Source organism: Podarcis vaucheri (genome assembly GCF_965113315.1).
Source record: "Podarcis vaucheri genome assembly, chromosome: 3".
In the NCBI taxonomy this organism is placed as follows: domain Eukaryota; kingdom Metazoa; phylum Chordata; class Lepidosauria; order Squamata; family Lacertidae; genus Podarcis; species Podarcis vaucheri.
Genome location: NC_138761.1, coordinates 55996766 through 56024261, shown reverse-complemented (window position 1 = coordinate 56024261; position 27496 = coordinate 55996766). Strand labels below are relative to the sequence as shown.

General features: G+C 41.7%; 1 protein-coding gene across 8 annotated transcripts; it reads right to left on the bottom strand.

The window, feature by feature from the left end:
• Window positions 1-1655: 1655 nt before the first annotated feature.
• Window positions 1656-27479, bottom strand: SERAC1 (serine active site containing 1). 8 transcript variants are annotated; one of them, XR_014217487.1, is made up of 19 exons: window positions 27320-27470; window positions 25251-25342; window positions 23290-23326; window positions 21724-21860; window positions 21123-21212; window positions 20171-20302; window positions 18355-18476; window positions 17119-17247; window positions 16286-16399; window positions 15959-16121; window positions 14737-14887; window positions 12722-12863; window positions 12155-12255; window positions 10672-10769; window positions 8251-8433; window positions 7623-7766; window positions 5623-5838; window positions 2416-2482; window positions 1656-1824 (listed from the first exon to the last, which is right to left on the bottom strand). XR_014217487.1 is itself a non-coding variant. In XM_082215231.1 (17 exons), the coding sequence occupies exons 1-17, from the start codon at window positions 27404-27406 to the stop codon at window positions 5702-5704; spliced, it is 1980 nt and encodes a 659-aa protein (XP_082071357.1). In that variant the 5' UTR covers window positions 27407-27479; the 3' UTR covers window positions 3886-5701. The 8 variants fall into 8 exon arrangements, 6 of the variants coding, with proteins under 6 accessions (XP_082071357.1, XP_082071356.1, XP_082071358.1 ...); XR_014217486.1 differs by having other exon boundaries at window positions 1656-2482; XM_082215231.1 differs by lacking the exons at window positions 1656-1824; window positions 2416-2482 and having other exon boundaries at window positions 3886-5838; window positions 27399-27479.
• Between the last annotated feature and the right edge of the window lie 17 nt (window positions 27480-27496).

Here is a 27496-nt window from a genome sequence, read left to right as displayed (position 1 = left end):
GCAGATCTTTCTAAGCAACCTAAGAACTAAATTTTGCACAAGTTGCAGCCTCTGAACCAGGTGCAAGTATGGCCCCACATGCAATGCATTGCAGTAGTAACTGTGAGATTAGTAATCAATGGACCACTGTAACAAGGCCATCCTTGTACTGAAGTTGCTGCCCCAACCAAAGTTGGCCATGGGTGCTCTAAGACAGCAAGGTCAGGTGGGCCTCTAGGCCCCCAAACTACACACCTGCTCCTTCAGAAGAATTGTAATCTCATCCAGAACTGGTACACAACCCAGTTCCTAGACTTTGGAACCACCTATCCATGGAGTCTCCATTTTGTCAAGATTCAGCTGCAATAGCCCTCATCCAATCCACAATTGCCTCCAGACACCATTTCCATACATGCATTGCCTCTGCTGATTTACAGAACAATGGAGCTGGTGACACCTTGTCCAAAATTTCCTAATGATTTTAACAGCCTGCAGATGAATTTTGAGAAGGCCCGAGGTACAGTCACCCAATACTACTATTTGGAAAAGCCTGGTTTGGGTTGTCACCACCATAAACCACTGCCCCCAACTCACGGAGATGGCCCAGGAGGATAACATGACCTACCATATCAAAGCAGAATCAACAGAGTCCTACTCCTTATCCCACCTGAAAAACAATCTATCAGCACAACCAAGGCCAATTCTTTCACCAAATGAGGAGTGGACCCAAAGTGGGTTTGCTACTCAGTATAGACAGAAACTGGCAACTGTTAGAGACCTCACTGCTTAGTGTGCACTTCACTGCAGCATAAAATGACAGAGGTCCTTGGTGAATTGGACCTATGAATCTTCTGCAACTTTTTCACCACCAACAGTGGTCAGCCAGCTGACTCTGGGAAGCTCACAAGTAGGCCATGAAGGTAAAAGTATATTTTATATAATAAGAAACAACACTGATGGGCTTAAAAGTTGTCTTGTGCTTAAGCACTCCATTTCACCAAAAGGGATCACTAGTATTCTCAAAGCACAGAAACTGGCAACTGTTAGAGACCTCACTGCTTAGTTAAGCAGCCATGCACACAGCCTACTTCTGCTCAGGTACATTTCTGGATCAGGACTTAGAACAGAAATGCTACTGCAGTGGTGGGAAACATCCTGCTCTTGGACCCAATTAGGCTTGCCAGGCGATGCCATTTGGTTCACAAGTCACACCACCTGCCTGATGTCATGTGTGATGCCTACTTGCCACATATGGCTCACAGCAGGCAGGGGAGACGAGGATCCAGCCCACCAGCCAGCTCCAGTTCCCAACCCCTTTTCTGCTTTCCACCTATCCTTTTCATTCTCGACACTTAGCAAAAGGTAGGATTTCAAGAGACTATTTTGAGTGTCCCACACAAATGAAAGGTGGGTGGGGACAAATGACAATCTTCAGCTTAACTCCTGCGAAACGTGTTACGAAACCCCTCACCCTTCCTCTTTAATGAAGAAATTAAAAAGTTATCACTGGATATTTATGGCGACATTTCAACATAAAACATGAATGCCTATTTAAAAAAGGAGCATGGTTTATAAGTTAGTGCCAATATTCTCTGCAACAAAGATAATTTAACAGCTTTGTGGCAGCTCATTTGCATGATAATAAAAGCATTAGAAGGAAAACCAATTTAAGTCGATTTATAAATTGCAAATAAAAGTTATTTTTATTACACTACTTGAAGAAGTGAAGTATCTGGCCTTTGGCACTATATCCTATAACTGGCTCACTGGTGAGCTATCTCATTAAAACTTAGATCTTGCCAGTAGCGTCCTCTGTGCAATCAATTGCAGTTCACGCTGCTCAGTCTGAACAAATACAAATAAAAAAAACAAGTATTGGTATAATAATAAAAAAGCTGTCAAGTGGCTTGACTGTTTATAAAATGTTTTTTGATGGGAAATCAGAACTTTGATTTCCAGACTAAAAATCGTGCTTAAGGATACAACTCTAGAAACACGTACAGAGAACTGTGTCTAAATAAATCCACATACATTCTCACAGCTGATAAGAGACACAATATTTCAATAATTCATGGCATAGGAGAGGAAGACTGAATTTCGGTTTCATGGTTGTTCCTCATCAAGGCGTTTTGTTACCCATTATACAGTTTAGGACAAGGTCACATGTTTATTTGTCCACTCATCACCTGCGTCATGTCAAAGTGAAGTATCATAAACAAATCACAAGTCAGTTAGACACAATACTTTCTACAGATTTGGTGTAAAAGGTGTTCCACGTGACAGTTTTCACAGCTTATCAGCCATCAAGCATTAAGCAACCATGTGATGAGAGATTAAATGGTGTACATACACATGTGAGCTAGGCCTTAGTTTTAACATTTTATCAGGACTGCAAAACAGAGTAGGAAGAGAGCATGGCAAGTTATTGCCCCTTACCTCTCCAAATTTCTTCAGCCACTCATCTTTCAAAAAGGATGCCACAGCACAGCGCTCCCTTCCTGCCCTGCAGAGCAGATGGAAAGAAAACACTCGATCCCACATAACAAGATGTGAGCTGAATGGTTAAGCTTACTGGTCCCACAGCACTAAGACCGGAGATAAGCCTCTACTGCTTTTTACTATTAAGTAGCAAGGAGAGGTTCGTCTCCCATCTTAGTGCTGTCATGTGAGGAAATCCCTTATCTCTGATCTGAGCACTTAACGCTAATAGAGATAGGTGCAGAAATCTGTCATATGACTGATGGGTGGCCATGGATTGCCCCAAATGGTCTCACAGACTAAATTCAGAAGCCTGGTGAATTCAATTAGGCCCATGGGGCAGAGGGTCCTCTCTGCTAGCTTAACCAAAGGCTGGAGGGTAAGGGAATGGAGAACACCCCCCCCCCCCGAGATCTGTAAGCTACTGGCTCATGTGACAGGAAGAAGTCAGCATTTGGTTGACTAGCACAAATTATTGTTATACACCACAACCACTGTACATTCATCTTTGTGGAAATGACTACAGCAAAAATTCATGTGCTCTTCTTAGCTCATATGCTATGCTACTGATAGATGGTTGATTTGTGTGTGTGTCTTAAAAAGCAGCACCAAGTTATATGTGAATTTTGCTTCAGAGGCTAGGACCGAACCAATGGCTTCAAGTTACAAGCAAGAAGGTTCCGACTAAACATCAGGAAGAGCTTTCTGATGGCAAGAGCTGTCTGGCAGTGGAATGGACTCCGTCCGAAGATGGTAGACTCTCCTTCCTTGGAGGTTTTAAAGTAGAGGTTGGATGGCCATCTGCCATGGATGCTTTAGTTGAGATTCCTGCATTGCAGAGGGCTGGAGTAGATGACCCTTAGAGTCTTGTTCTTAAAGACTGTTTGACAGAAGTTTTAGCTAACTAATTTATGAATTTTATAGGCTATTAAAGGCACGGGAGCAGGGCTAGAAGTTGGCGACCCCAACAGCCAGCTTCACTGTGCTCAGTAAGCACTTTAAGCTGATTCTTGGGGTAGAGGTGGATGGATGTTTGGCAGTCTCTGCTATGGCAGCTTGAACTCTCAAGCCCAGTGGCAGACATGAGCCTTTCCAGGCAGCCTCCTTTGGTCTGCACTTGGTCAGGCTCTGACCTACTTAGTTTCCAAAATGAAATGACACCATGCACCGTCAAGTGGTTAGCGAGGCTTGGTTGAGAGTTTTGTGAGAGTTAAGAGTGCAGCTGTGTTTTATACTCTTTACCTTTAAGCCAAGAGTGAGGAACCTGCAATCCTACAGGCGATTTGGATTCAGGCAGGATTAGGAATGATGAGAGGTTCATAAGTTTCCCATGTTTGCTTTGGTGTATTATGTTACAATTGCAAGTAATTGCTTAATATAAAATACATTAACTTTTAAGCAGCTATAAAAGTTTAGCATCTCCAAACATTAAAATTGTTTTGGTTTTATTTGAAAATGCCCAAACACAGATACCACACAAATTATATTTACAGTATAAACCACATGTGATTAATTTAAGGGGAGAAGGGGAACATGGCCTGCTTCAAACAGCTCCAACATTACAGATATAACATTTTTCTGTGCAAGGCAATACTACAGTAGCTTGTTTCTAATAAAGAGCTCCCCCATTCTGCCTTGTAGGCAGATTTTTTTGATACATACAAAATGGCTCTATTCAGATATCAATCAAACCATGTTTAAGGAAGCTTAGATAAGGTTTGCCACCATGTTCAAACCACAGTTTGTTATAGGAGCAGGCAAATCAATAAAGTGGGTTTGTGCTAATTATGGTTTGGCATCTTTCTGGTTAGACCATTCATAATAATGGCTTTTACTTCACCTCCAGAGCAGCTAACATGAGAATGCTAAGCAGATGGACTACAGAACAACACAACTCCACACTAGAAATTTCTGTATTGTGTAGTGCTATCAAACCATGGTTTGGCATGTCTGAATTGGGCCACTGAGAGTTGATCAAAACATCAGTTCTTAGACTGGAAGAACTGTTAAATAACTGTGCCTGAAATACTTAAAAGGCATTTATTCAAAGGGAAGAATTCTTCCCTTTTGCAGTGCTTTGCATTCTGAATATTACAGTATAGAATTGGCTGAGCTGTTCAGATAATGTGTGCCTTAAGTTTGTGTCCATTGAGTTTTAGAATGCATGTGGCAAACACATTCTATGCTACCACAATGACAGTGAAGGTTTAGAAAGCTATCTGCATTAATTCAGCCTTTCATGCAGGAGAAAGCAATGATTTAAAAGTTTGGTTCCTTCCCACAACACTCTGATTTAACATGACTAGAGAAAAGGCCATCGCAATGGGAATAATAAAATGAACTAGTCCTTAAAAGAAATTCTTATGTATGCTTCATTGGAAGTTAGTTCCACTGAGCTCAAGAGGGCTTTCTCTGAAATAAGCGAACACAGGATTGCAGCAACTGAAGTGTTTCCCCTGCTTCCAAAACAAATGCAGTAGAAAATCTACACTCTGAGGGATATTCTTGCTTCTCCTGGGCAAGCAGATGCAAAGGGCACAGTCTAGCTTTGCAGGTTTAGATGTCACTACACATCTCTATTATTTACAGACAGCACTGGGTCTTTCTTTATCACACCAATTTGTCTAATAAGAAACCATACCATAAAACTGGCATTTCTGTTGCTGATGGGTAATCGCGTGTCCTTACGGTGTACTATGTCAGCCCATTTACTCCTCACAGTACACCCACATATTACATTTCAGCATGTGCTCAACCCCAAACCAGCAAGTACATGCGTCTGGCTAAAACAAATCTATGAAAAATGCAGCCTGGGTCTGCACAGCAGGGCTCCAACAGGCAGCAGCAAGCAAGGTCATCTCTTTCAAGGGAAGAAGGGTCACTTTCAGGTAAAAAGGCCATTTCATGTATTTCCTACTGGACTGTAAAGAACCCATTACAAGCTCAGGCAAGAAGTGCTTCCAACTCAAGTAGCAAACAGGACTTTTCCCGTATGCTTCCACCAGGTAAAGTATACAGCGATAAAGACAAAGGGAACCATGGATTTTCTCTGTGAGATGTACGGAAGTGCATCTACACACTTTCATATCCTAGATACACGCCAAGGTCAGCAGTTAGAGGAGTAGTTAAAAAGCAATTGACAGCAAAAAAAAATTTGTGCTGTACCTGTCAATTCTGCCCCTGTTTCAGTCCAAGAATGTGTTAGGAATTACATCAAAGAAGCAAAGCTCTGGTGCGCAGTTCCTCAGTTTCCCACCTTTCTTTCTAAAGAATCTCGAATAAACTTTAGTGTGCATTGGTAGAGGAAAGAGTCCTTGTTCTTCGGTTTGCAAATATTCAAGTGACTGACATCTACGGGAATGAGTTCTCCTATGCCTAAATCTGGGAAAAAACGAAAAACAAAAGTCAGCACCAACAAATGTCAAGGAAAAGACACAAATGTTACACAGCAGCACCCATCTTGTGATACTGGTGGAGACACACTTTCCCATTTGCTAGATGGGGACAACCAATCATGCTTCTATCGTGTGTGCTTGGAACCAGGTTTTAAATGGTGCAGGCTTGTAAGTTAGGTCTTCCATTAAAAGAATAAAAGCCCTGGGGCAGGAAGAGCACCTTAAAATGTATGTTAGTCACAGTAATCCATGCGTTAGGCACAGAAGGTATTGTGAGCAAGCTTCTGTCATTGACTCTGCTCATATTGATCCAGAGCAGACCCCAATGTACAGTTAGCAGAGTAAAGCACAAACATGTTGCAGGATTCCCAATAATAGACCAGAGGCAATTTCATCCAGCAGAGTTTATTACTGAAGGCAAATGAGCATGTCTGTCACAAATTCATACATCTTCAGGATTGGCACACTCCATAAGAAATCCAGTTGCAGCAGACTTAACTTAAACTTACAGTAAGACTAAGATCTTAACACTTAGCATACTATATACAGAATACCACACTAGAAGGAAAGAGCGACAGAAAGTGAAACTCAGGCTCCCTCTGGCCTATTATTATAGGCCTTGACGTAAAGAGATAATAGAACCAGTTTAAACCAACTGTTCAGCTTCTCTGAAGGAATAACCCAAACATCAGGAACCTCCTGCCTGTTTCCAGGCAGAATAGAAACTTGCTTGTTAGCTAGAAACTTCCAGCTTGCACCAGCTTGGATCACACAGAGCAGAACCCTCTTGAATTAATTAGAATAGGAAAGATCGCTACACTTTAATCCAATACTTTCTGTACCAAAAAAAAATGCAAATCTGACAGCTTCATGTAGTCTTGGGGGTTTTTCTTGTCATTTCTGTTTTAGCTGTTGGGGTAGGGGGAGTTTTCCAGTTGCAAAGATTCAACCTTTTAAAACTTAGCCACATCCCTACCCTGCACCAAAACTCTGCAATACACCTCAGCCCATGAGAACAGTAAAATTCTCCCCACTTGCGCTCCCTAGCAACTGATATTCTGAAACTTACTGCCTGAGATACCGGAAACAACACATTAACTATCATCAATAGCAGCCACTGATACCTCTATTCCTATTACGGATGGCTCCTGTAATTTAATTACAGTTAAATTAATTAATTAAGTACAGTGATACCTCGGAAGTTGAACGGAATCCGTTCCGAAAGTCCATTTGACTTCCAAAACGTTCGGAAATCAAGTCGCAGCTTCCAATTGGCTTCAGGAAGCTCCTGCAGCCAATCAGAAGCCGCGGAAGCCCAACTGGATGTTCGGGTTCCAAAGAACATTTGCAAACTGGAACACTCACTTCCGGGTTTGCAGCATTGGGGAGCCAAAACGTTTGACTTGCAAGGCATTCGGGATCCAAGGTACGACTGTACTTAACTTTTAATACACAATGCATGGAAACTGTGGGCTCCAACCTTTTTACTGTGCTACTGAAAGTGTTCATATAAATTTATGCCCACAGCACTTTAACTGCAAGCAATGTGTAATGAGCAAGAGAGGAAGAAGTTGGGAGAAGGGTTTCTGAGGGTGGCTGATCCAGCCTTATACCAGAAAGACGTCAATCATTAATTTATCTGCAACACTGGTTTTTTATACCACTTTTTCTATCTGCATCCATTTCTGGATGTTTCTATCACAGAACTCGCATGGCTATATCTTGCCAGATCACTATGTTTTTAAAAAGGGAATGCTGAGAATATCACACCTGCAGATTCCACTGGTACTACATGCAGGCTCAGAACTCTGCTGACTCGCGTTGGCATTGTTTCTGCAAAACTCAATACAGGAAGTTTCTTATCCTTGGCAAATGACAGAAAGTCATCGTTCAGTACTTTAAGGTCAGGAGAATCTAGGGGAACAAGAAAGAAAATTAAATGTATATTTCTGATTGTGTTTGCATGCAGCATTTTCCTATGAAAGGTGCACTTGGAATAACTAGATTTGAGTTCAGACAGGAACATCTGCTGTCAAGCCCTGCTTCTGAGGGATTAGTATTAGCATGGCACATGCAAGCAACACAGTCTTAGACAGCGTGCCATTTACAGATCACTGTACAGTTCCCTTTCGCTTTTCAGTCAGGTTTGCAATTGAACTTTCTTCAAGAAGGCTTTGGGGCCTTGAGCAGTTGTCCTTTCACTGAAGTTTTACTTTTATTGTTACTTTATAGTTGTCTAAATGGTTTTAATTTATTGTTAGCTGCTTTGAGCTCAACTGAGGAAATGCGGGGAATAAGCACCACAAATAAATACATTCCTGAGCGAGGTAAAAAGAATGCAAATGGTTTGTGAGCATGCAAACACCCTAAATATTAAATTACTGCAACCAAAGCATACCTTTGCTGAGTTCCTTAACGCCCACAGAGGGGAAAAGCAGAAATCTAACAGTTTTTGAGTATTCAGCCAACCTGGAGCCGTGATGAGGAACGCTATAAAACACAATTCCCTGGGTGTTGTTTACAATGGAATCCATATCAGAGTCCTTGGAAGCATCCAGAAGCATCTTCTTGACTAGGAGACCTGACAAGAAAATATATTTATAAAGTAGGACCAATGCAAGAATGATGCTTAAATTAATGTACAAAACATCCTATCCTATTTCTCCTTCATCTGTTAGATGTGCTCCTTGAAGATGAAAATGCAGAAAAGCACTAATACATTATGCCAGTTAGGGAGATATGGTAATATACTTAAATAAGAGCAACGTAATCTTATTATTGTTAATGCCAGCTAGCAATGGTTTTTTGTTGCCGTGTTTTATTTATTTTTTTAAAAACCCTCTTCTTCCTATTTTCAAATAAAAATGGGGGGGGGCACTTGCTCCTTTTTAGTGAAGTTTTACTTTTACCTCAAAGGTTTGTTAGCCAACCATAACTATCATCCTGGTATAATTATGTCAGAGAAAAGATGTGTATAGCTAAAAACCACTGCTTTTTTGCATTTCCATCAATGTAACATTCAATTAAAACAGATCTGAGTAAATCCCTAAACTTAACATGCAGTTTTCAATTCCCTAATTTAGTTTCCTCAGAATCTCTGCAAGGAAAATAGTTGAGATCCCACTACTGGAGAATATTATGGAGAAAATATGAGGTAGCTATCAAGGGATTGAATAAGAAAGTAAATTGACTTAAAGAGCTTATATTGTTTAAAAAATAAGCTACTATATTATTCTACTACTGGGAAAAGTGAATTCTTGAACAACACTGATAAGAAACACAAATATATTCTATGCAGCCCCTAACCAATAAGAGAATTTAAGAACTTCTTGTTGGTTTTTATGGACCTTAACTGTATATATGCCCTGTTTTTATTTTATTTTTTGCACCAACTGGAAGCTGGGTATCACTCAAAATCTGAAGAATGGTTTTGTGAAAATTAACAACATGTGGTCTTATTGCCTACTTAAACTTTCTACATGTTGATGACTTGATCGTCGCCAGAACAATCTCTTCAAATAAAGGTTAAAGACAAGGTGCAGCCACTGCAAAGGTGCAGCCTATGGCAACATCCCATGTGAGGATACCACAGCCAACCCAGGACACCATGCCCAATCAGCCAGCATTATTACACTGACAACAGTCGCCACCCGTAGGAAAGCACACATATTATTATTATTAATTAAATTTGTATACCGCCCTATACCCACAGGTCTTTTACAAAGAGATTGCAGTTGACAGGCAAAATGGTGAGCTAAAGTAACTATTGGCAGGTAATGTCAAGGTAGATGTATATCCAAATGATTGTATGCCAATGCAGAGACATGATGTCAGCACATGGCATATTGGGAGCATATCCATCCTAGCAGGGCTCAGCAGATCAATTCCTCATCTGGGGTCCCCGCTAGCTGCCATTTTAGCTCTCTGAGGGAGACACGACTAGTCTCCCTTTTACAAGCAGACACACCCAGTGGCAATGATATAATGGACTGAGAGCTAAATGGATTCTGAGTCCCGATCAGTACCCAGTGAGTGCTTGAATCCTACCCATAACATCACTGTTACTAGGTAACCCCACTCACAAGCATGAGGGTGAAATACAAGGCCGGCAGCTGCAGCAGCCCCACCAGAGCCCCAAGTAAGGGAGTGGTCAGTGCTGGGAGACCACTATGCCATTCTGCCCACAACCCACCCCCCACCCTAAAACCCATGGAACTAGGCCTGCCAACCTAGTTATCCATTTTTACAGATGAGACAATCGGGTCCAAAACTGAAATTTGACGAATGGCACAGGAAAAAGCCTCCACTGTCTGAGCACCAACCACATGTATATCAGGAAAATTGCTGTTGGCCCTCCAGTTCATGATACCACGTCCTGTGGCAGTTCTTGCAAAACATATATAGTCTTTCATGGTCCTCAAATAGAAGCAATCTTTTTACACCAAGTTAACATTATGGATGGACATGTCAGCCTATTTCTGGTTCATGCCATCTTTGTAAAGTATCTATCTATGAATAGGTATTTAAATACCTATTTTTGAAAGTAATTTCTCACAGAACATGCACTCCTATATATATTTTATCACGCATTTCTAAATATGTTTTATCCTAAAAATGCACATTTTTAAAAGAACATTGCAAAATTGGGGGAAATGTGAAATCTGAAGCATAATTATAACATAGTTTAGGGTGATGTGGATCAGGTCAGTTCACAAAGGTCAAATTCCTCAAGTCCCCCTAGTTAACATGGTTGAAATACATGAAATTGCAGAACAGTGTGATTTAAAGAAAAAATTAAATAAGGATTCAATGGACTTGCCTCCCATGCTGTGTGACAGCCATACAAGAGGTCTATCTCCAACACCAGCAGCTCGCAGTTTCTTGAGAAGCTCAGTGCTCTTGTAGGAAAGAGACTCCCTGCAAATCAAGGAGAGAGAACCAAGTAGCAGATGCAAAGGCAGTGGCTTTTAAACCCTGTTCTGGGAAACACTGGACAGCCAAGGAAGCTTGCAAGGGCTCCTCAATCAGGTCAGTACTGGTGAGCAAGCTTTACTGAGAAACAACTTGTGCACCACCTACAGTCATGCGAGAGGGTTGGGTGTTTTCTAGGCCAAGCAGGGCAATACTGAGACCCAAAAGGTCTGGCCAGGTCCCACCTGGTTTTCATGGGTGCCCTAGAACATGCCTCAGGATGTTCTGCAGTACATCGGGGTCCTTTGGCAGATGCACAGATAGCTGGTGTGGAAAAGGTTTACTGAGAATAGTACGTTTCAAAACCACTGCAGTTATTAAAAAGCAAAAATAGATTCAATGCATTCCAGTTAGGTTGTGCATGCTGACTGCAAGCAGCTACTTAATGCCCCTTTCCAATCAGCATGGATGCTAAAGAGATTTTGGGTGCAATTCTGCACACAGCTCAGGCTGTTTAAATCCCACTGAGGTCTATGGGATTTATGCAGCCTAGCTGTGTGCAGGATTGCAGCCAGAGTTGACCCAAATATTCAAATAGGCCTTTTTAGTTAAAACTTCAAGAAATCTATGGGGACTTGTTCCAAAGCAGAAGAGCACACTAAATTCTAGAATTCAGCAGGGTCCTTAGATGTCGTCTCAAGGGTCCTTGGCAGCATTACAGATTCATTTCTTAAAAGCTGGCATGCTTATAAATAGCAATGCAAACTTTCCAGAACTGCTTGTGAATTTATACCGACAGTTCACCTTAGTCTTAAGGTCACGGGATTTGCTGTGCATGCAGTTATGATTAGAATTATTATTATTTTTTGCAGATTTCGCCAAAGCTGGTGTTTTAAAACCGTCAAGGACAATCAAAACTGGGTTTAGAGTAACTGTGCCTCCTGTGGCACTTGAGGGAGGGGGCACAGCTCAGTGACAGAGGACAGACTGTGCATACAGAAGGACTCAGGCTCAGACCCTTGGCATTTCTGGTTTAAAAAACCATCTCAGGGAGCAAGCTGGGAACTCTGTTGCAAGCCATTACAGAGTTGCTGATCCCTGGAATAGAGAACCCCAAGCAAAATGGACCAGCGATATGACTGGGTATAAGGCAGCTTCATACGTGCCAAAGGATGGCCCAGCCAATTCTGCGAAACTGGAGCTTACAAAACACAATCAATTGTTCTGATCAGATGCAAATGTGGATTTAGGCTGCTTAAAACTGTCACCATCATTAGTTTCTAAACAATACAAGATGCTTTACAAAGCAGAAATGGAAATCGCCATGTCTGCCTCAGTATAATCACACAGTTTCTACTTCCCACCCCATTTGTGTGCCCTCCATTTTTTACCTGTCGCTGTCCACGGGACATTTTGCTCTCCAGTCACTCAGATGTGTATCATACTCCACAGATATAATTCTAAGTGACGGGCAGTCAGATGCCAACCATGTCTACATTGAGAATACAGGAAAACAAGACAGAATATTGGATTCACAAAAGTTATTGGGTTTCAGGCACTGAAATCAAAACTAGTCATCTTTTTTCAAGACAGAAAGTGAATTGGAAAACTAAAGTATGGTTATAGAGCATGTTGTTTTGAAACTGAAGCTTATTTCTGAAGTAGCTTGCTAGATGTCTTATAATCTGAACTCATTTTTCTTTTAAAAAACTTTAATTCAGTGTTAGCATACAAGGTATCCCCACCAAAGTACACCCCCCCAAAAAAAAACTGTGTAGGCATTTTTACTCCAGGCCACAGCACTGTTGTCATTCTGGATGGTTGGTTAGTTATATGTGCCGCTAAATCTTTGCATGGGCACCTCTCAGGTGGGCGCCACTGCCATTATAGGAGAACAAGAGAAGCTTTCATGGTGAGTTCTGCCACTTCTTTACATAGAAAAATAGCACTGCCCATACCTTTGGCCAACACTCTGTATAATCGTCTTCCGTATCCACTTCCTTCTCAGCAGCAGGCTGCTCTATGTCCTGTTGCCGCCATGTTTTAAATGCTGCTCCCAAAAGACCATGAACGAAAAGGACATCAGCTTTAATGGGCTCACTGGTAGTGGAAATAAGAAGTTGCAAAAGGCAGTATGCATTACTAGAAGCCGGAATCCAAAGAACTGCTACCAAATCACATGAACTGGTTAGAGTTTTGGATTAACAGCTGGGAGACAGCGGTTCAAATCTCCACACAGTCATGAAGCTTATAGTCACTCGCTCTTAACCTAACCTACCTCACAGAGCTGTTCTGAAGGTAAAATGGGCAGAAGCAAAATGTATTTTGGGGCCCTCAGTGGGGCCTTATGGTTGACACAGTTGCAATGCTGTAGCAATAGAAAAGGCCATAATGGAAGAATTCTCCCATTATAATCTAGAGCAGGGATGAATAACCTTTTACAGCTGGAGGGCTGCATTCCTTTCTGGGCAACCTTCTGAGGGCCACATGCTAAAGCAGAGTAGCAAATGTGAATTTTACCTTTGTACAGTCAGCTAGTTTCTACACACATTGACAGAGCCCTACAGATTCTAGGCTTAGGAGACACTTCTTTTGAGCCACCTGGTATTTTGATTAGCCACCCGACTACTCCTATCTTCACCCCTCACCCTTGACAGTACACAATCCCAGACCGATTTTAAGTGTTGTGAACTTCTTTGCCCCTTCTGGGTTCACTTTTTTCCCTCCTCTGCCTTTTTATTCAAAAGTCTTCTTCTGTGCCATTCTTTCAGCCTCTGGGCTCCCTGTCACTTGCTTCTCTACAGCCTACACTTCCCAAAGCTGCACCAGATTATATAGCTCTACATTGCTCCCCAAAACAGCAAGCACTTGGTCCTTGGAACCAGCAGGGCAAATCCAGAAAATGTTAGCTAAGGTGACAAACTCCTGATCTTAGTGAGATTTACATATATGGTTAAGACTGTGTCTAATCTTCCTGAGTTTAAGGAAATTTAGGAATACCTAAAGTTTCTCTGTACTGGAGCCTACTACTAAACCATTGCATTGCAGCACCTCTCTTTTCAATGAGACAAAGGAACTTTGTAACAACTGCAGGATGTATTCTACAATTTGGGCTGCAATCCTATATCCACTTCCTCTGGGGAAATCCACCCTGAACTCAATGGGATTTGATTCCAAGTATATATGCATAGGATTGCACTCACACTAATATGTTTAGAGTTCTTTCTCACTCTATCCACCACTAAGTACTGCCCACCATCAGAGAAGCTATGAGGAATAAATGGTACGGGCAGGGTTGGCCCAAGACATTTTTGCACCGGAGGCGAACCATGAAATGGTGCTGATCCATCTGGAAAGAAGGATGAGTGAAGATCTACAACAGGAACAAGTGGGAAACAAATATATACATTGGGAACAAGGGTGGGAGGAGACCAGCAGCTCTTCCTATTTGTCAAGAGGCCACTGTAGAGGCAGCCTTGAAGAGGCAGGTCTGGCTTCCAAGGAGTGCACTGCAGCTGTTACTGCCACCACAGCAGCAGCCGTAGGCAAGGCATTCTTTGGAGGCTGGATGTGATGCTCCTGTGGATCCTGCCATCTGAGGCGGTTTCCTCATCTTGCCTCACAGGTGGGCTGGCCCTGGGTACAAGGTAGTCATAAAGGCAGACATATTTTTTCCTAAGCCTTTCCAAAGCAGTGTTGTACATGTGCATGCCTGTTGCAAGGGTACATGAGGTAGGGTCAAATGGAATAGCTGCACAGCAACGTTCTCCGGAGACAATTTCTCTTAGGTACCTTTCATACATGCCAATGTTCACCTACAAGCCATCATGTAAGGAGCAAGCATTTATGATCTGGCCCTGTGAGGAATCTATCCACAGAGAAACGGGTGAACTTTAGAATGGAGAGGCTTATTGCGAGTAATGAAGTGGCAGTAGTGGAGGGAGGAGGCAGTATATAGAAGCTCTCTCCTTACTTGGTTCGATATTGTGGGTGCAAAAGATATACTCCTTCTGGATACTTCTCCTGCACCGTTTCCCTGTCTAGGTTGGCCAAGGCTCTTGCTGCATGGGAGGATTCCATGACACGTGGAGACTTCATCATATGAGCAAGTACAGAAACCCAACCTAGGATTGAATCAAGCAAGCATATGTATCATCACCTGTCACTGACCAAAAGGGCAATCCATTTATTAAACATTTTAAAAGGGAAACAAGTGCTGCTACTGTAAAGTAGGAAACACACACAAAAACACACACAGTGATTTTTGCAGTATGTTCTTTGACAGTTTCCATCACGGTGATAACATTCCTGGTGTCTAAAAGATAAAATTATGATGCTCTGCTGGATATTGTTTCTCAAGTTCATCATTTAAAGGTGCAATGCAGGTGTTCTTATAAGAAAAAGTTCAATATGTCAAAGATTAATTGTGGTCAGTCTATATGTGCAACGGAAATCACACAGTAAAGTTTATTTTTCTGGACTCAACAAGAGCAGTCTGCGAGAGGGATTGCCTGTTCAAATATTTCCCTATTTTAAAAACTCTCCTTGCACTTTTAGAACTAGCATATCAGGGAAAATGGCCCAGCCTAGCCTTCCTCCAATATGCTACTTGTCTGCTTGCAGGGGAGCATTTGAACAAGCAGCCTTCTATCTGACACAGCCCACTGATGAAAATGCCTTACCAGTTGCAGTTCTTAAATCTTTTTATTTTATTTTATTATTTCATATCCACATTTGATAAGAATGTAGGGAACTGCCCTACTTCTGGAATCACTGCAGTATTGGCACATGGAGGGACCACCACCCTTTTCTAAACATCCATTTAATATGCAGTTCTCAGAATGAGAATGCATCAGATATTCAACAGATAAGAATGGATAATCGGCTGACTGTATAAAATTGGCTTAAAGTGTTAAATAATAGAAGGAAACATGTCGCCTACATTAGTAGGCTATACTTATGCATAATTATGTTCTTCCATTAAGGTTCATTCATAATCCAGCAATGAATTCCTTTCACCTCAGACCACTTGGCACATTATCTCAGACTACAGTCCTATGCCCACTTCCCTGGAGGCAAGCCCCACTGAACCCAACAGAATAAAAAGCATCTGCATTTTAAAGAAAACACTACAGGGTCCCGTTTATTTCATCGTTAATTCTCCATTTTTCAGAGACCATAAGCTTTGCTATTACCTGCACGAAATATAGATGAATGAAGCTGTTCATTAAGTGCCATGTTCCCAATTATGTGAATGATGCTCCTCTGTATTTTGGGGGAATCCTTGCGGATTTGGTATAGTTTTTGCAGCAGCTGAAGCCCCCCACTTGCTTCAATTTCATCACAATGACTAGGAATCTGAAATTAGGCAGGAAGTACTATCATGACTATCTTTAGCTGGCAAATAGTTTGTGACATGTTTTGTCTTCCATCCAGATAGAAATCATTATAGAAATTGTATCTAGGGAACAGGCATTTATTTGCAGAGGCTTAAGAAGGTGGTGGTGTTGCTACAGAATTACCTTGGAATGATGCACTAAGGCTTGTAAGCAGAAGAGTTCCACAGCCTTTGAAGGAACAGTACTGAGACTTTCACAATAAGGAAGCCCATTTCCACCAAAACACCATAGGCCCCCCTGGAATAAAAAATATATATATTCAAGAATGTCTTTCAATTCAGTTCAAAAAAGAGAAGTCAACATTAAAAGCTTTCCTTACATCTAGGTTTGTAAAATTTGCATTTAAGGATTAGGCCACCTTGGTAACTTGACGGGGCAAATGGAAGAGAGGTCCAACTTCCAGCCTCCATAAGATGTACTGGCTAATGCTTCCTGTTTATGGTAGCTAGGACTAGTTAGCAAGATAGCAAAACAGGCAGGCCAGCAGCACTGCAGAGCTTTCCTGCTATTAAGATTACCTCCCAAACTATTAAACTATTGAACATGGAAATGAATTTTTGATTATTTTTTCTTTAAAAAATAATCGCCAGCCTTTATGCTATCCTGACTTTGTTTCTCAAGACAAAAAAAATACATTTCCTTAAGAATGCTACTGTGTGTGACAGGAGTCACCCAACGAGATGGATTCAAGGAATTTCCATTCCTAGAACATATTAAGAGCTGGAAATAATAGTGAGAAGAAAAAAGGCAAGCTAGCACAGAATGGTACATAAAATTTAAGAACTTACTGGCAGACAGAGTGGTTTTTTAATGGTTTCACACATTAACTGGTAGACAGATTAGGTAAACACAGATATCAGGATAAAACTGTTCTGTCAAGCCTCTTCCACCTTCATTGGTAACTCAGAGCATGCGTTGTTCCATTTTTGTCAAAATATTTAGAGTTAGGAACACACCTTTCGTGCAGCGATGGTCTGGCTGCTTTCTCTTAAAGCCAGTGATGTAAAATATTGTACACATGGGTCAAGATCTGTCTGAGGTAAAGCTGCCAGCAACAGCAGAAGTTCATCTTCTGAATAACAAGCCTGTAATGTAAACCAAAAGTACCTGTTAACATCTCCCACAACAGCAGGCACCAGGAAATTATGTAAAAACACTGAACCGTGTGAAATGACCGGTTCACATCAGAAAAATGTAGTGCCTAACTGCTATTGAAGTTACTGCCCTAGATGCCATAGGTCTTAGATATCTTGGAAACTGCTTCCATATGTTTCATCTTGCCCTCCATAATATGAACAGCAAGGGCCACCTAACAATAACAGCAATTTAAACTGACTTCCAGATGTGGTACAAGGATGAGGATTTCTCTAGATGTTTCTGCTCACTGCTAGCTCTAAGCCAAGGCTAGTTTAGGGAGACACGTCCCAGCCTGCCTGGAAGAGCAGTCTGTCATGTAGTTCAGTTGTGCCCTAAGTCTTACAAAGTATAACTGTTTCCAGGACAGTTTGCAGACCCCTGTCTGAGCATCCAATAGTTCTGCACTCATTCCAATTAATCTTTTATGTCACTGTGTTTTGTTCTTCGATCTTTCCCTTTCCTGCTATGGGCTGGATTCAACTGACTGCTCCTACTAACTGAGGCCTGCACAACTGAGCTTCCCCTTCCCCCTGCACGCCTCTCAAGCTCCCCAAATTGGCTTGGGAGGGAAGAACCCCCAGAACAGCACACCAGAGGACAAGAGGGGAGATTGTTCCATCACGCAAGCAGCAATGTTCGCACTGATGGAGCAACCTCCTTTGTCATACATTGAATTCCTCCCTGTTTGCCTACAGACTTCAGTTCATTTCTGTGTCCCTGCCTCTACACTCCCAGGGATGGCATGGCTTGACATATCCCTGATCTCATCTCCACTTCTCTCTCTGTTCATTCCAGGTGCACCATGACTCTGCCCCTTAAATCTAAGCCCTGATCTAGAAGTCAACATCAGCCATAGGGACTGGTTAATGAAAGATACCTTCCTTAACTTAGGAAATGTCAAACCAACTCTTAAGATATCAAAATATTGTTAATCCACATAGATGAAAATGTAAATCAGTTATTATGTTAGACCAGCTATATGGGTCGACTCCTAGACGCTAGATTTCAAAATACTTCTATGAAAAATGGTGAAGTTGGGATTTCATAATACGTACATCTTTTTGTTTTGGTAAAAGATGGGGTAGCAGGAAAAACCGCAGGTCAACATCTTTACTTCGAGCTAAACCAATAGTAGTTCTCTGATCACTTGCTTGGGCAGCTGTCCTGTACTGATAATCTGTATTAGAACAAATAGAGTTAGGACTTAAACAAACTTGAAATATTTGCCTTTGTTTATAAAGTTTTGTAAAGTCCATGCAAGTAAGCAAGCAATACAAATTTGCAATTAATAAATGCAAGTGAGGACATGTGGTAATTCACAATGTATGGAGGAACAGAAAAGGGAGAGACTTTCCATCCTTCTGTTTGGAAAGGACTGTATGCACTAAGGTGTCGAACACATATAGGATAAAAAAAATTAATCAATTTTTCAGGGTGGTGGTAGGGAATAGCTGCAGCACTGATTTGAAACCCTAGTGTCCACATTTAGTTTTTTTTAAACTTAGCTTGTCAATTTATACACCAGGTGCTCACATCAACATTGATATAATCCTTAAAGCATTAGACTTCAATGGGTAGGCTGTAGAGCCAAGTCAAAACTGGATATTCAGTGCTAGTTTTTTTCTAAGCAGATGGCAGACAACTAAAAATGTTCCTCTTCTTTTATATTTTTTTTAAATGAAAATACAAATCACAGTTATTTAGTGCATTTATATTCACAGTTATTTAGTGCATTTATATTTTCCTCCAAGGAACTCAAGGTGGTATATATGGTTATCCCCACCACCACCACCATTTAATCCCCAAAACAATGCTGCAAGTTGGTTAGGCTGAGAGGCAGTGACGGACCCAAGGTCACCTAGTGAGCTTCATAAGCAAGTAGGGATTTGGGTAATGCCTCTAGGTTGTTCATATTGTTGCACAACCATATTTGTTTGTTTAAGATTTCAAGAGCAAGATAAAGATAAAGATTGATAAAATAAACAGCAGACAGAAGGATAAAGGATGATAGGTCTGGTAAATAATTCAGAAGTTGATTCCATGTTGAAGGCTGAGATTAAACAGGATGCCAAATATGAAAATGCTGCAGTGATTCTCCAGTATATAGGAAATCTATCCAATGTACACCCACTAGTGTGAGCATAACCCAAGTTAAATATTTACCAAATATGTACAAGTTAAGGTAAAGGTAAAGGTACCCCTGCCCGTACAGGCCAGTTGTGTCCGACTCTAGGGTTGTGCGCCCATCTCACTCTAGAGGCCGGGAGCCAGCGCTGTCCGGAGATACTTCCGGGTCACGTGGCCAGCGTGACGAAGCTGCTCTGGCGAGCCTGCACCAGCGCAGCACACGGAAACGCCGTTTACCTTCCCGCTATAAAGCGGTACCTATTTATCTACTTGCACTTAGGGGTGCTTTCGAACTGCTAGGTTGGCAGGCGCTGGGACCGAGCAACGGGAGCGCACCCTGCCGCGGGGATTCGAACCACCGACCTGACGATCGGCAAGTCCTAGGCGCTGAGGTTTTACCCACAGCGCCACCCGCGTCCCTGTTGAATATCAATACCTACAAATAAAAAGTGGCTTTCTGCAAACCAGTAGAACTGTACCAGCAGAAACCCAAATGGAATTTACTGTTTCTGACTTATTTTTTGCCAGCAAGGGTAAGTTAAATATGTACAAGTTAAATATGTACAAAACCCCCTATTTTAAAAAACAAAATACTGAGATGCTCTCCTGCACAAATCTCCTTCACAGGAGAACTTTATCTTAGATTGTATTCCTATCCCTTAGCCTGAGGGCTCTTTCCACAGTAATAACTATGATTTAAGGGCCACAAGTTAAAACGCTAGCTTTCATAACAGAATACCTTACCATGCCAGTAGCAATTGGACGCTAATTCCTGCACAGCTTGTAATCGGACCATTTTATCTTCTGACTGGCTTCTTTTCACAAGGAGCCACAAGGCACACTCATGCTCATCTGCGTCAAAAGTACTGAAGCGTTCTTTACTCAAAAAATAAAGTAAAAATAAAATGATTGCAGTTGTTCATTAAACTTTGCATTATCAGCAGAAAATGAAGATAACTTCTTCCAGAAGTGACATTTTAAAGCATATTATTCAACAGATGGAATCATTATTTCTACAATAGTATAATTATTATATATTTATGTAAACTGTGCCTTGCCCCCCTGACAGGGACTCAAGGCAGTTTACCAATAAAAATAAAAACAGTGCACAGAAATGAGCTGAAAGTGCAGCAGGACAGAAGAAACAGTTATGTTTGATGTATACTGATAAAACCATTATTGTGTAATTAATTATGCTCTGCATATAAGCTGTGCTTAAAAGTTTTCTAAGTACAATATTCCGTACAACAATCCTGTTCAGCATGTCAGTATTATCATCTGCATCTTGCTGTGATATAGTGGCTTGTGTTAAACCACCTAGTGAGTTGATGCCAGAGCTGCGACTGAAACTGGGACCTTTCTGGTTCACAGCTTTGCCATTATGTAGCTCTAAACCTGTTACCTTAAAATATAGTTATTCAGAGGCAGGCAGACCTAGCTGAGCTAGGGCAGAACTGAAAACACTCAATAAGCAGTCTACAGAACAGGAAAGCAAGGAACGGGTTTGGAGCGAATGATGTAGGCAGAGCTAACAGGCAAGGCAGTAAGGAGGCTGGGCTTTATGCCTTCACCATCATGATTGTCTTGTGAACTAGACAGGGCATTTCAATGCACACTGTCAGAGGCAAAGAGCATAGTTAAATAGCTAAACCTAGGAATAACACTCTTAAGATATAGTAGATTTAATCAAACCTACCATCAAATGGTCTTCGGAAAATTCTAGCATTTGTTTCTAGTATTTTCCTTGCTGCTCTGTGAAGTTCTTTTCTCACTTGGTAAGTAATCCCTATTAAAAGACAACAAAAGTGCAGATTTAGTTAGGGTCATACAATACATAAAGGCTGCTGTCATATTAGGCGCATTTCTTATAGAGATAATGTCCTTTTACAAACTCTCCCTCCCACACACATATTTCTTTGGGCTCCAATTATGACAAAACCTGCCAACCAGGAAAAACTGTACAATGGCACCAGGTGTATAGTGCTGCAGGCCAAGCAATGGCTGGTTCCCAGGTATAACTGGGGATTAATGGGGCTTGGCTGCTTGCCCTGGCTTCTAGGAATGAATGTTCGTAACATCAGCAGCACTCTTAAGAGCTCTGCACATAGACTAAGAAAACTTCCAGTCAGAAGATGCATTTCTTCAACCTAGGCAAAATCCTGGTGCTTGTGAAGTAAATTTTGCTACTAATCTCAGCACTGCAGTACTCTTTATTAAACATAGAATTCATGTTATTTCCCCCCTCTTTGTTCTCTACATTATTTCTTGAATAACATAAAAGCCCAATGGTCTCTTACCTTGATATTCACTGGGATCTAAAGAAACTGTTTGTAAATAAATGTAGGACTTCAGTTTTTCTTGCTGTACCACTTGGGTATCAAAAGAGAACAACTTCCTTAAAGCCAGAACTTCATATATAGCAAAGATGCAACCACTTTAAAAAGAAAGATATCATTTAAGTATTAATACAAAAATTCAAAAATGACTTTTCTTAAGATGCAAATTGGAAGCATGTGTATGTATGGTTCTCTGAATTTTGAACATGATGGGCTGGTTCAGGCATACAGATCTGGTCCAATAAACCAGGAAGAAGCTGTTGCCCATTCACTCCCTCCTCACCTCTCCCTGTTGTGCCCAGCTTTAGCAAAGTTAATTTGGTTTCTTAAACAAGTGTCCCTGTGACATTCAAATCCAGTAACTCAGATAATGGTTAGGAAAGGCCTGACCAGTGAACCATGCAGATGTGCAGCAGGCAGATTCATCTTGTGACATCCTAGCAGTTCTTTTACAGCAGTCTGGGAACTTTAGATGGATCATCTCCAACACAAATTTTAAAATATAGAAGACAAGATATCTGTTGTCAGCAATGAAGCCTGGAGCAGTACAAAAGAGGGCAAACTACCACCAAACCCACCACTTCCCCCTGCTTATTCCCAAGTCTGAGCAAACTTTGATTGAAGCAGTAACGTAAGTTCCTTTGGCAATAGGATTCACAGTATGCCAAACACGGGGGCAAAGGAATAGTCACAAGGTTGAAGTACTTTGCACATGCCACTCAACTGCACAGTGAGTGTTCAATGCTTTTCACTGGAGTGAGCAACACACAGCTGTCCATTTTGAACCTAGGAAGGTAAAAAATGCTAATGGCTAAGACGCAAAGTGGAAAGTCAACAGGAAGTCTAAATCAATTGTTTTTCGCACTTTTAAGATTAGAAGGTACAATTTCCAAACAATGAATTACATGCAATATTCAACAATAATTTATCTCTTTAAAAAACTACATCTCCAGCATTGTATATTTGCTCATATTTTACTTCTGAAGTGGCCTTCATTGCTAAGTTGCCCAAGCCTATTTCACACATATTTTTAGATGAGGCTGAGATTCATAGTGTTTCTCACATGTTGGGGAACATCTGATGTGCCACAAGTAAGCATCTGCTCACACAGTGGGGTTCCTCTCCTCTCCCCTCATAGCCCTCCAGTCTACCCCAGCAATTTGCTCTGGAGGGTCAAGGACTGGAGGGGAAGAAGAAAAACTAGAGGTCCTGTGACGCAACCATACTTCCATACCACAAGTGTGTGAACATCATGCAAACAGATGAAAAATTAATACAAAAGTTTATTGACATTACAGTGGTACCTCGAGTTACAAACGCTTCAGGTTACAAATGTTTCAGGTTACAAACTCCGCTAACCTTGGAAGAGCTACCTCGAGTTGAGAACTTTGCCCCAGGATGAGAACGGAAATCGTGTATTTAGAGGTACCACTGTATTTTCCGGAGATACAGATAAACACACACATATATCTACATTCATTTTTAATTCAATGTTAACTATTTGGATGTTTGCACATTCAAACTTACCCTAGAATAAGTGAGCCAGTTAATTTTGCAATTTTCCCTTAAAAGTAAAATAAAAATTAAAAAGTGTCACTGTATATGCAAAAAAGCAGGTTTTAAAATATTGAGTTATTCATCACATCATAAACAGTAATAAGACCTAACCAGTCTACTCAGAAATAGGTCCTACTGAATTCACTTGGGGTAACTCCCAGGTAAGTGGAGTTAAGTACGGCTAATTTAGGCTGCAGTCTTAGGCCCCAAGTCAATGTGAAAAGTTATGAACCAAGAGCAACTAACTTTCTCTGGCTCCAACCTAATGTAGATATAAGAACAGTGTTAAAGCTGCAGCTCTCATGATTATGTTTTACAATTGGCCTTAGATTGTGTTCTGTTATGATTCTGTATGTAACCATATTTTGCTTCTTCATGTTTAATAAATAAAACAAAAAGTTAAAAAATAAAGCTGCAATCTTACACATTTATCTGAAGGGCAAGTCACAATGAGGTTTGTACAAATCCTACAATCTTTGGCAGCTTTGCTTGGCAATAAAGCTCAAAGAACTCAATGAGACTTACTTCCACATAAACATGCATAGGATCTGGCTGGTAAAGTCATTTTTGTTTCCATTAGCAGAAGCAACTTCATTGCTTTTTATACAGACATGCTCCTTTTATCATCATCATTCTGATAAGTTTAAAATTACTAATCATGATTAAAGGGATGCACCACCAGAAGCCACTTTCACTTAAACAGCATCAGTCGGGTACTTGGAGGATTAAGTTGTATTAAGGTGCTTAACTTTTACTGATGACTCTAATCAGCATTGTTCACCTTTTCCCCAGATGGCTATGGTTCAGCAGCATCTCAGAGACATGCAAGCTTATCCATCACTAGCATTAGGTTTCTGCATTAGAAAAGAATATTTAAGCTGCTCTGTATTTTAAAAATACTTTTTAATTCAGCAAGTCACAAATTATGAATTAGGATTCATCAGCTGATTGCAGTTGACCTATAAAGAAGTCACAAAACTGCTGGTAGGAGGCAGAACATGATGAAGACTATGATAAGAGAATCTCAGAATTGTAGAGTCGGAAGGGATCACGATGGTCATCTAGTCGAATTATCAGATGTAGAACCAACAAACATGCCTGATCAAAGGCAAGATTCCCATCCTCTACCACTGTAGCATACGCAATGAAAAATATCCAATGCAAGTAGAAATGACAATGAAATATTACCGTATTTTTTGCACCATAACACTCACTTTTTTTACTCCTAGAAAGTAAGGGGAAATGTCTGTGCGTGTTATGGAGCGAATGCCTGCAGGTGGCGGGGGGGATCTGCTGCAGTCGTGAGCAGAGGATCCATGGTTCCCCTTCCTTCCCTCCTCCGTAGTTACAAAGCATGGATCCACATGGATCCTCCAAACTCACTGTCAGGTCACATGTCTGTGGCCACCGCATGAACCACAAAAATCATATATCCACTATTTCGTTTAGAATATTTTTTTCCTTGTTTTCCTCCTCTAAAAACTATGTGCGTGTTATGGTCTGGTGCGTGTTATAGAGCGAAAAATACGGTACTTGCACTCATTGACATTTCTTATTTATTTAACAGGAACTAAAACTTATAAATGAAAAGTCAAAACAGAAAAACTACAGTGTAAGTTAAAATAAATAAAACCAGAAGCAGCAAAACCCTAATACAACAGAGCTAGAGGTACTAAAAGATCTTCAGATTAAAATGAATGGAAAATAAAAAAGTTCTTCACAAGTGCCAAAAAATACTGTAAAATAAAGGCTAGCCTCTTTCTTTGGAAAACCCCAACTGAAACAGAGCTGACTGTAGATAATGTATCACCTATTTGTTTTAAACAAGACCTTCCCGTAAAATGATGATCAGCCAATCTGGAAACAACTCATCAGTAAAAATAATGATTAATGTCTTTCCGTTAACCTAGTAATCATAGAATTGCACTTACGGATGTCTTTCCATGATTGGTCAGTCTTCTGGGCTGAACCAAGAGTTCCTATCTTTCGACAACAAATCCCACAATAAGCAGCCAGTGACATTCTGTGAAAGTATGAAATGGTGATAAAGTTGTAAACCAAGAAAATCTTTAATAAAAATACATTAAAAAAAGAAATGGTGCTTTCTAACTGCACAATAGAAGGCTAGCAGCAAAAGTGCCTGTTTAGTGTCCCTTGAGATGGCATTCCACAGGTTTGGTGCAATAAATGGACCTCAGTGTCCGTTCTGCCTGGACACTGAAGTCCAGCGCTGAGGGCCTTCTGGAGGTTCCCTCGCTGCGAGAAGCCAAGTTACAGGGAACCAGGCAGAGGGCCTTCTTGGTAGTGGCACCCACCCTATGGAATGCCCTCCCACCAGATGTCAAAGAGAAAAATAACTACCAAACTTTTAGAAGACATCTAAAGGCAGCCCTGTTTAGGGAAGCTTTTAATGTTTAATAGGTTATTGTATTTTAGTGTTTTGTTGGAAGCCACCCAGAGTGGCTGGGGAAACCCAGCCAGATGGGCGGGATATAAATAATAAATTATTATTATAATTATAATTACTGAGTAAACCCTATCTTTTCTACGTACTGTTGCACACCAGCCCAATCTTCAAGCAGTGCGAGATTCCAGGGGTTCTAGGCACGTGGTCAGGGCTCATGTTTCCTTTTGGAAATGAGGCACAGCAAAGACTGTGGTGTCTTTATGATACTGTATATGGTTTATTTACAGATATACACAACCTGAGCCTATCATGGAGGGGTTCACAGCATTAGCACCCCAAAAGGGTCTTGTTTCTCCCATAGTGGCAGCCTTGGATTCAAGCAGGAATCAAACATGGTGCTCTGACTCTCTCTGCAGCTTGCTGCTGTCCCTCTAGTTCAAATCACAGCCCCAAAACTCCAATTCAAATGCAGGTTTTTGTCCTCCTCATTATCTCTAAGTTGAAGAAGAGGCTCTACCTACAGTGGTACCTCGAGTTACAAACGCCTCAGGTTCCAAACTCCGCTAACCTGGAAGAGTTACCTCGAGTTGAGAACTCTGCCCCAGGATAAGAACAGAAATTGTGTGCCAGCGGCACAGCGACAGCAAGAGGCCCCATTAGCGAAAGCACGCCTCTAGTTAAGAACAGTTTCAGGTTAAGAACGGTCCTTCGGAACGAATTAAGTTCGTAACTCGAGGTACCACTGTATTTGGTCTCTCCCACAGAGCCCCTTTTCCTTTGTTCTCTTAATGGCCCATCGCCCAGACTATCACCTCAACGCAGGAAACTAGTCTGCTTTATATTCCAGCACTTGCTTGGATCCAGTGATTAGAACGCTCTTGCATGCAGACGCCTCCTTCCCACCCATCCCTCAACCCATAAAACAGCCTTCACTGCAAATCTTAGTATTTAGGGAGGCACATGTGGGTGGGGATGGGCCTGTCTGTGCGTTTGCACGAGTGACTCAGTGAGAACGATGCAATCTGGAATGCACTACCCGCGACTGTTGCAAGCACGGCAGACAGCTAAAGAGCCCACTTGAAACTGATCGTGTGTCCATCTAAGCCAATTAAAGCACCCCTTACAAAAATGGCCTTTTGACTCCTAAAGCCATCGAAACCGCCTAAATGCGACGCTTCAGTAAAGTGGCTTATGTTATAACCGCGTTAACTTGCTCCGCAGCGACGGTTCCGGAGCAACACATCCAAGCCTGGCGGCTGTGGGAGCGATGACTAAGTTCGAATTTATGATTGACGACATTAAGGGAGGAGAAAGGTTTTAATTCGGAATGGAAGAAAAGCGTCTCTCCAAAGAGCCCTTCCATCCATGCAGGCACGTCTCGGTCGGAATGAAACCCCTAAGTGCAAAAGAGGGCGAGGGGAGCTTTACTCCCAAAGGGGAGCTTAGACGCCCCGCCAAAACGACGAAAAGCATTCGCCACCGCCCGAGGCAGGAGCAGAGGCAGGCAGGCGGGCGGGCCTGGGACCGGGGTAAAGCTGTGCTAAAGCCGCGTGTGACCTCCCCCAGCGCTAAGTCCGCCCCCCGCAGCCTCACCTGCCTTCCGGAGCGCCGGCTTCAGCACCGCATCCCCGCGGCCGCCCATGAGCTCCAGCCTCCTCGCGCCCCCGCCTACCTGCCCATCTGCCCATTCCCAGCTCTCAACGAACAGAGACGCTCTCGGCGCCGCCTACGCTCTCTGCGGAGGGCGCCGCGTCCGCCCACAGCCCCCCC

Excerpts from the sequence above, each read along its gene's own strand:
- SERAC1 (XM_082215230.1), bottom strand. The coding sequence starts at position 27,414 with ATGGGCAGATGGGCAGGTAGGCGGGGGCGCGAGGAGGCTGGAGCTCAT. Across the intron at positions 12,864-14,736 it reads CACCCACAATATCGAACCAA|TGAGCCCATTAAAGCTGATG; the intron begins GTAAGGAGAGAG and ends TTCCACTACCAG. Across the intron at positions 12,256-12,721 it reads ATACAGAGTGTTGGCCAAAG|ACATGGTTGGCATCTGACTG; the intron begins GTATGGGCAGTG and ends TTCTCAATGTAG.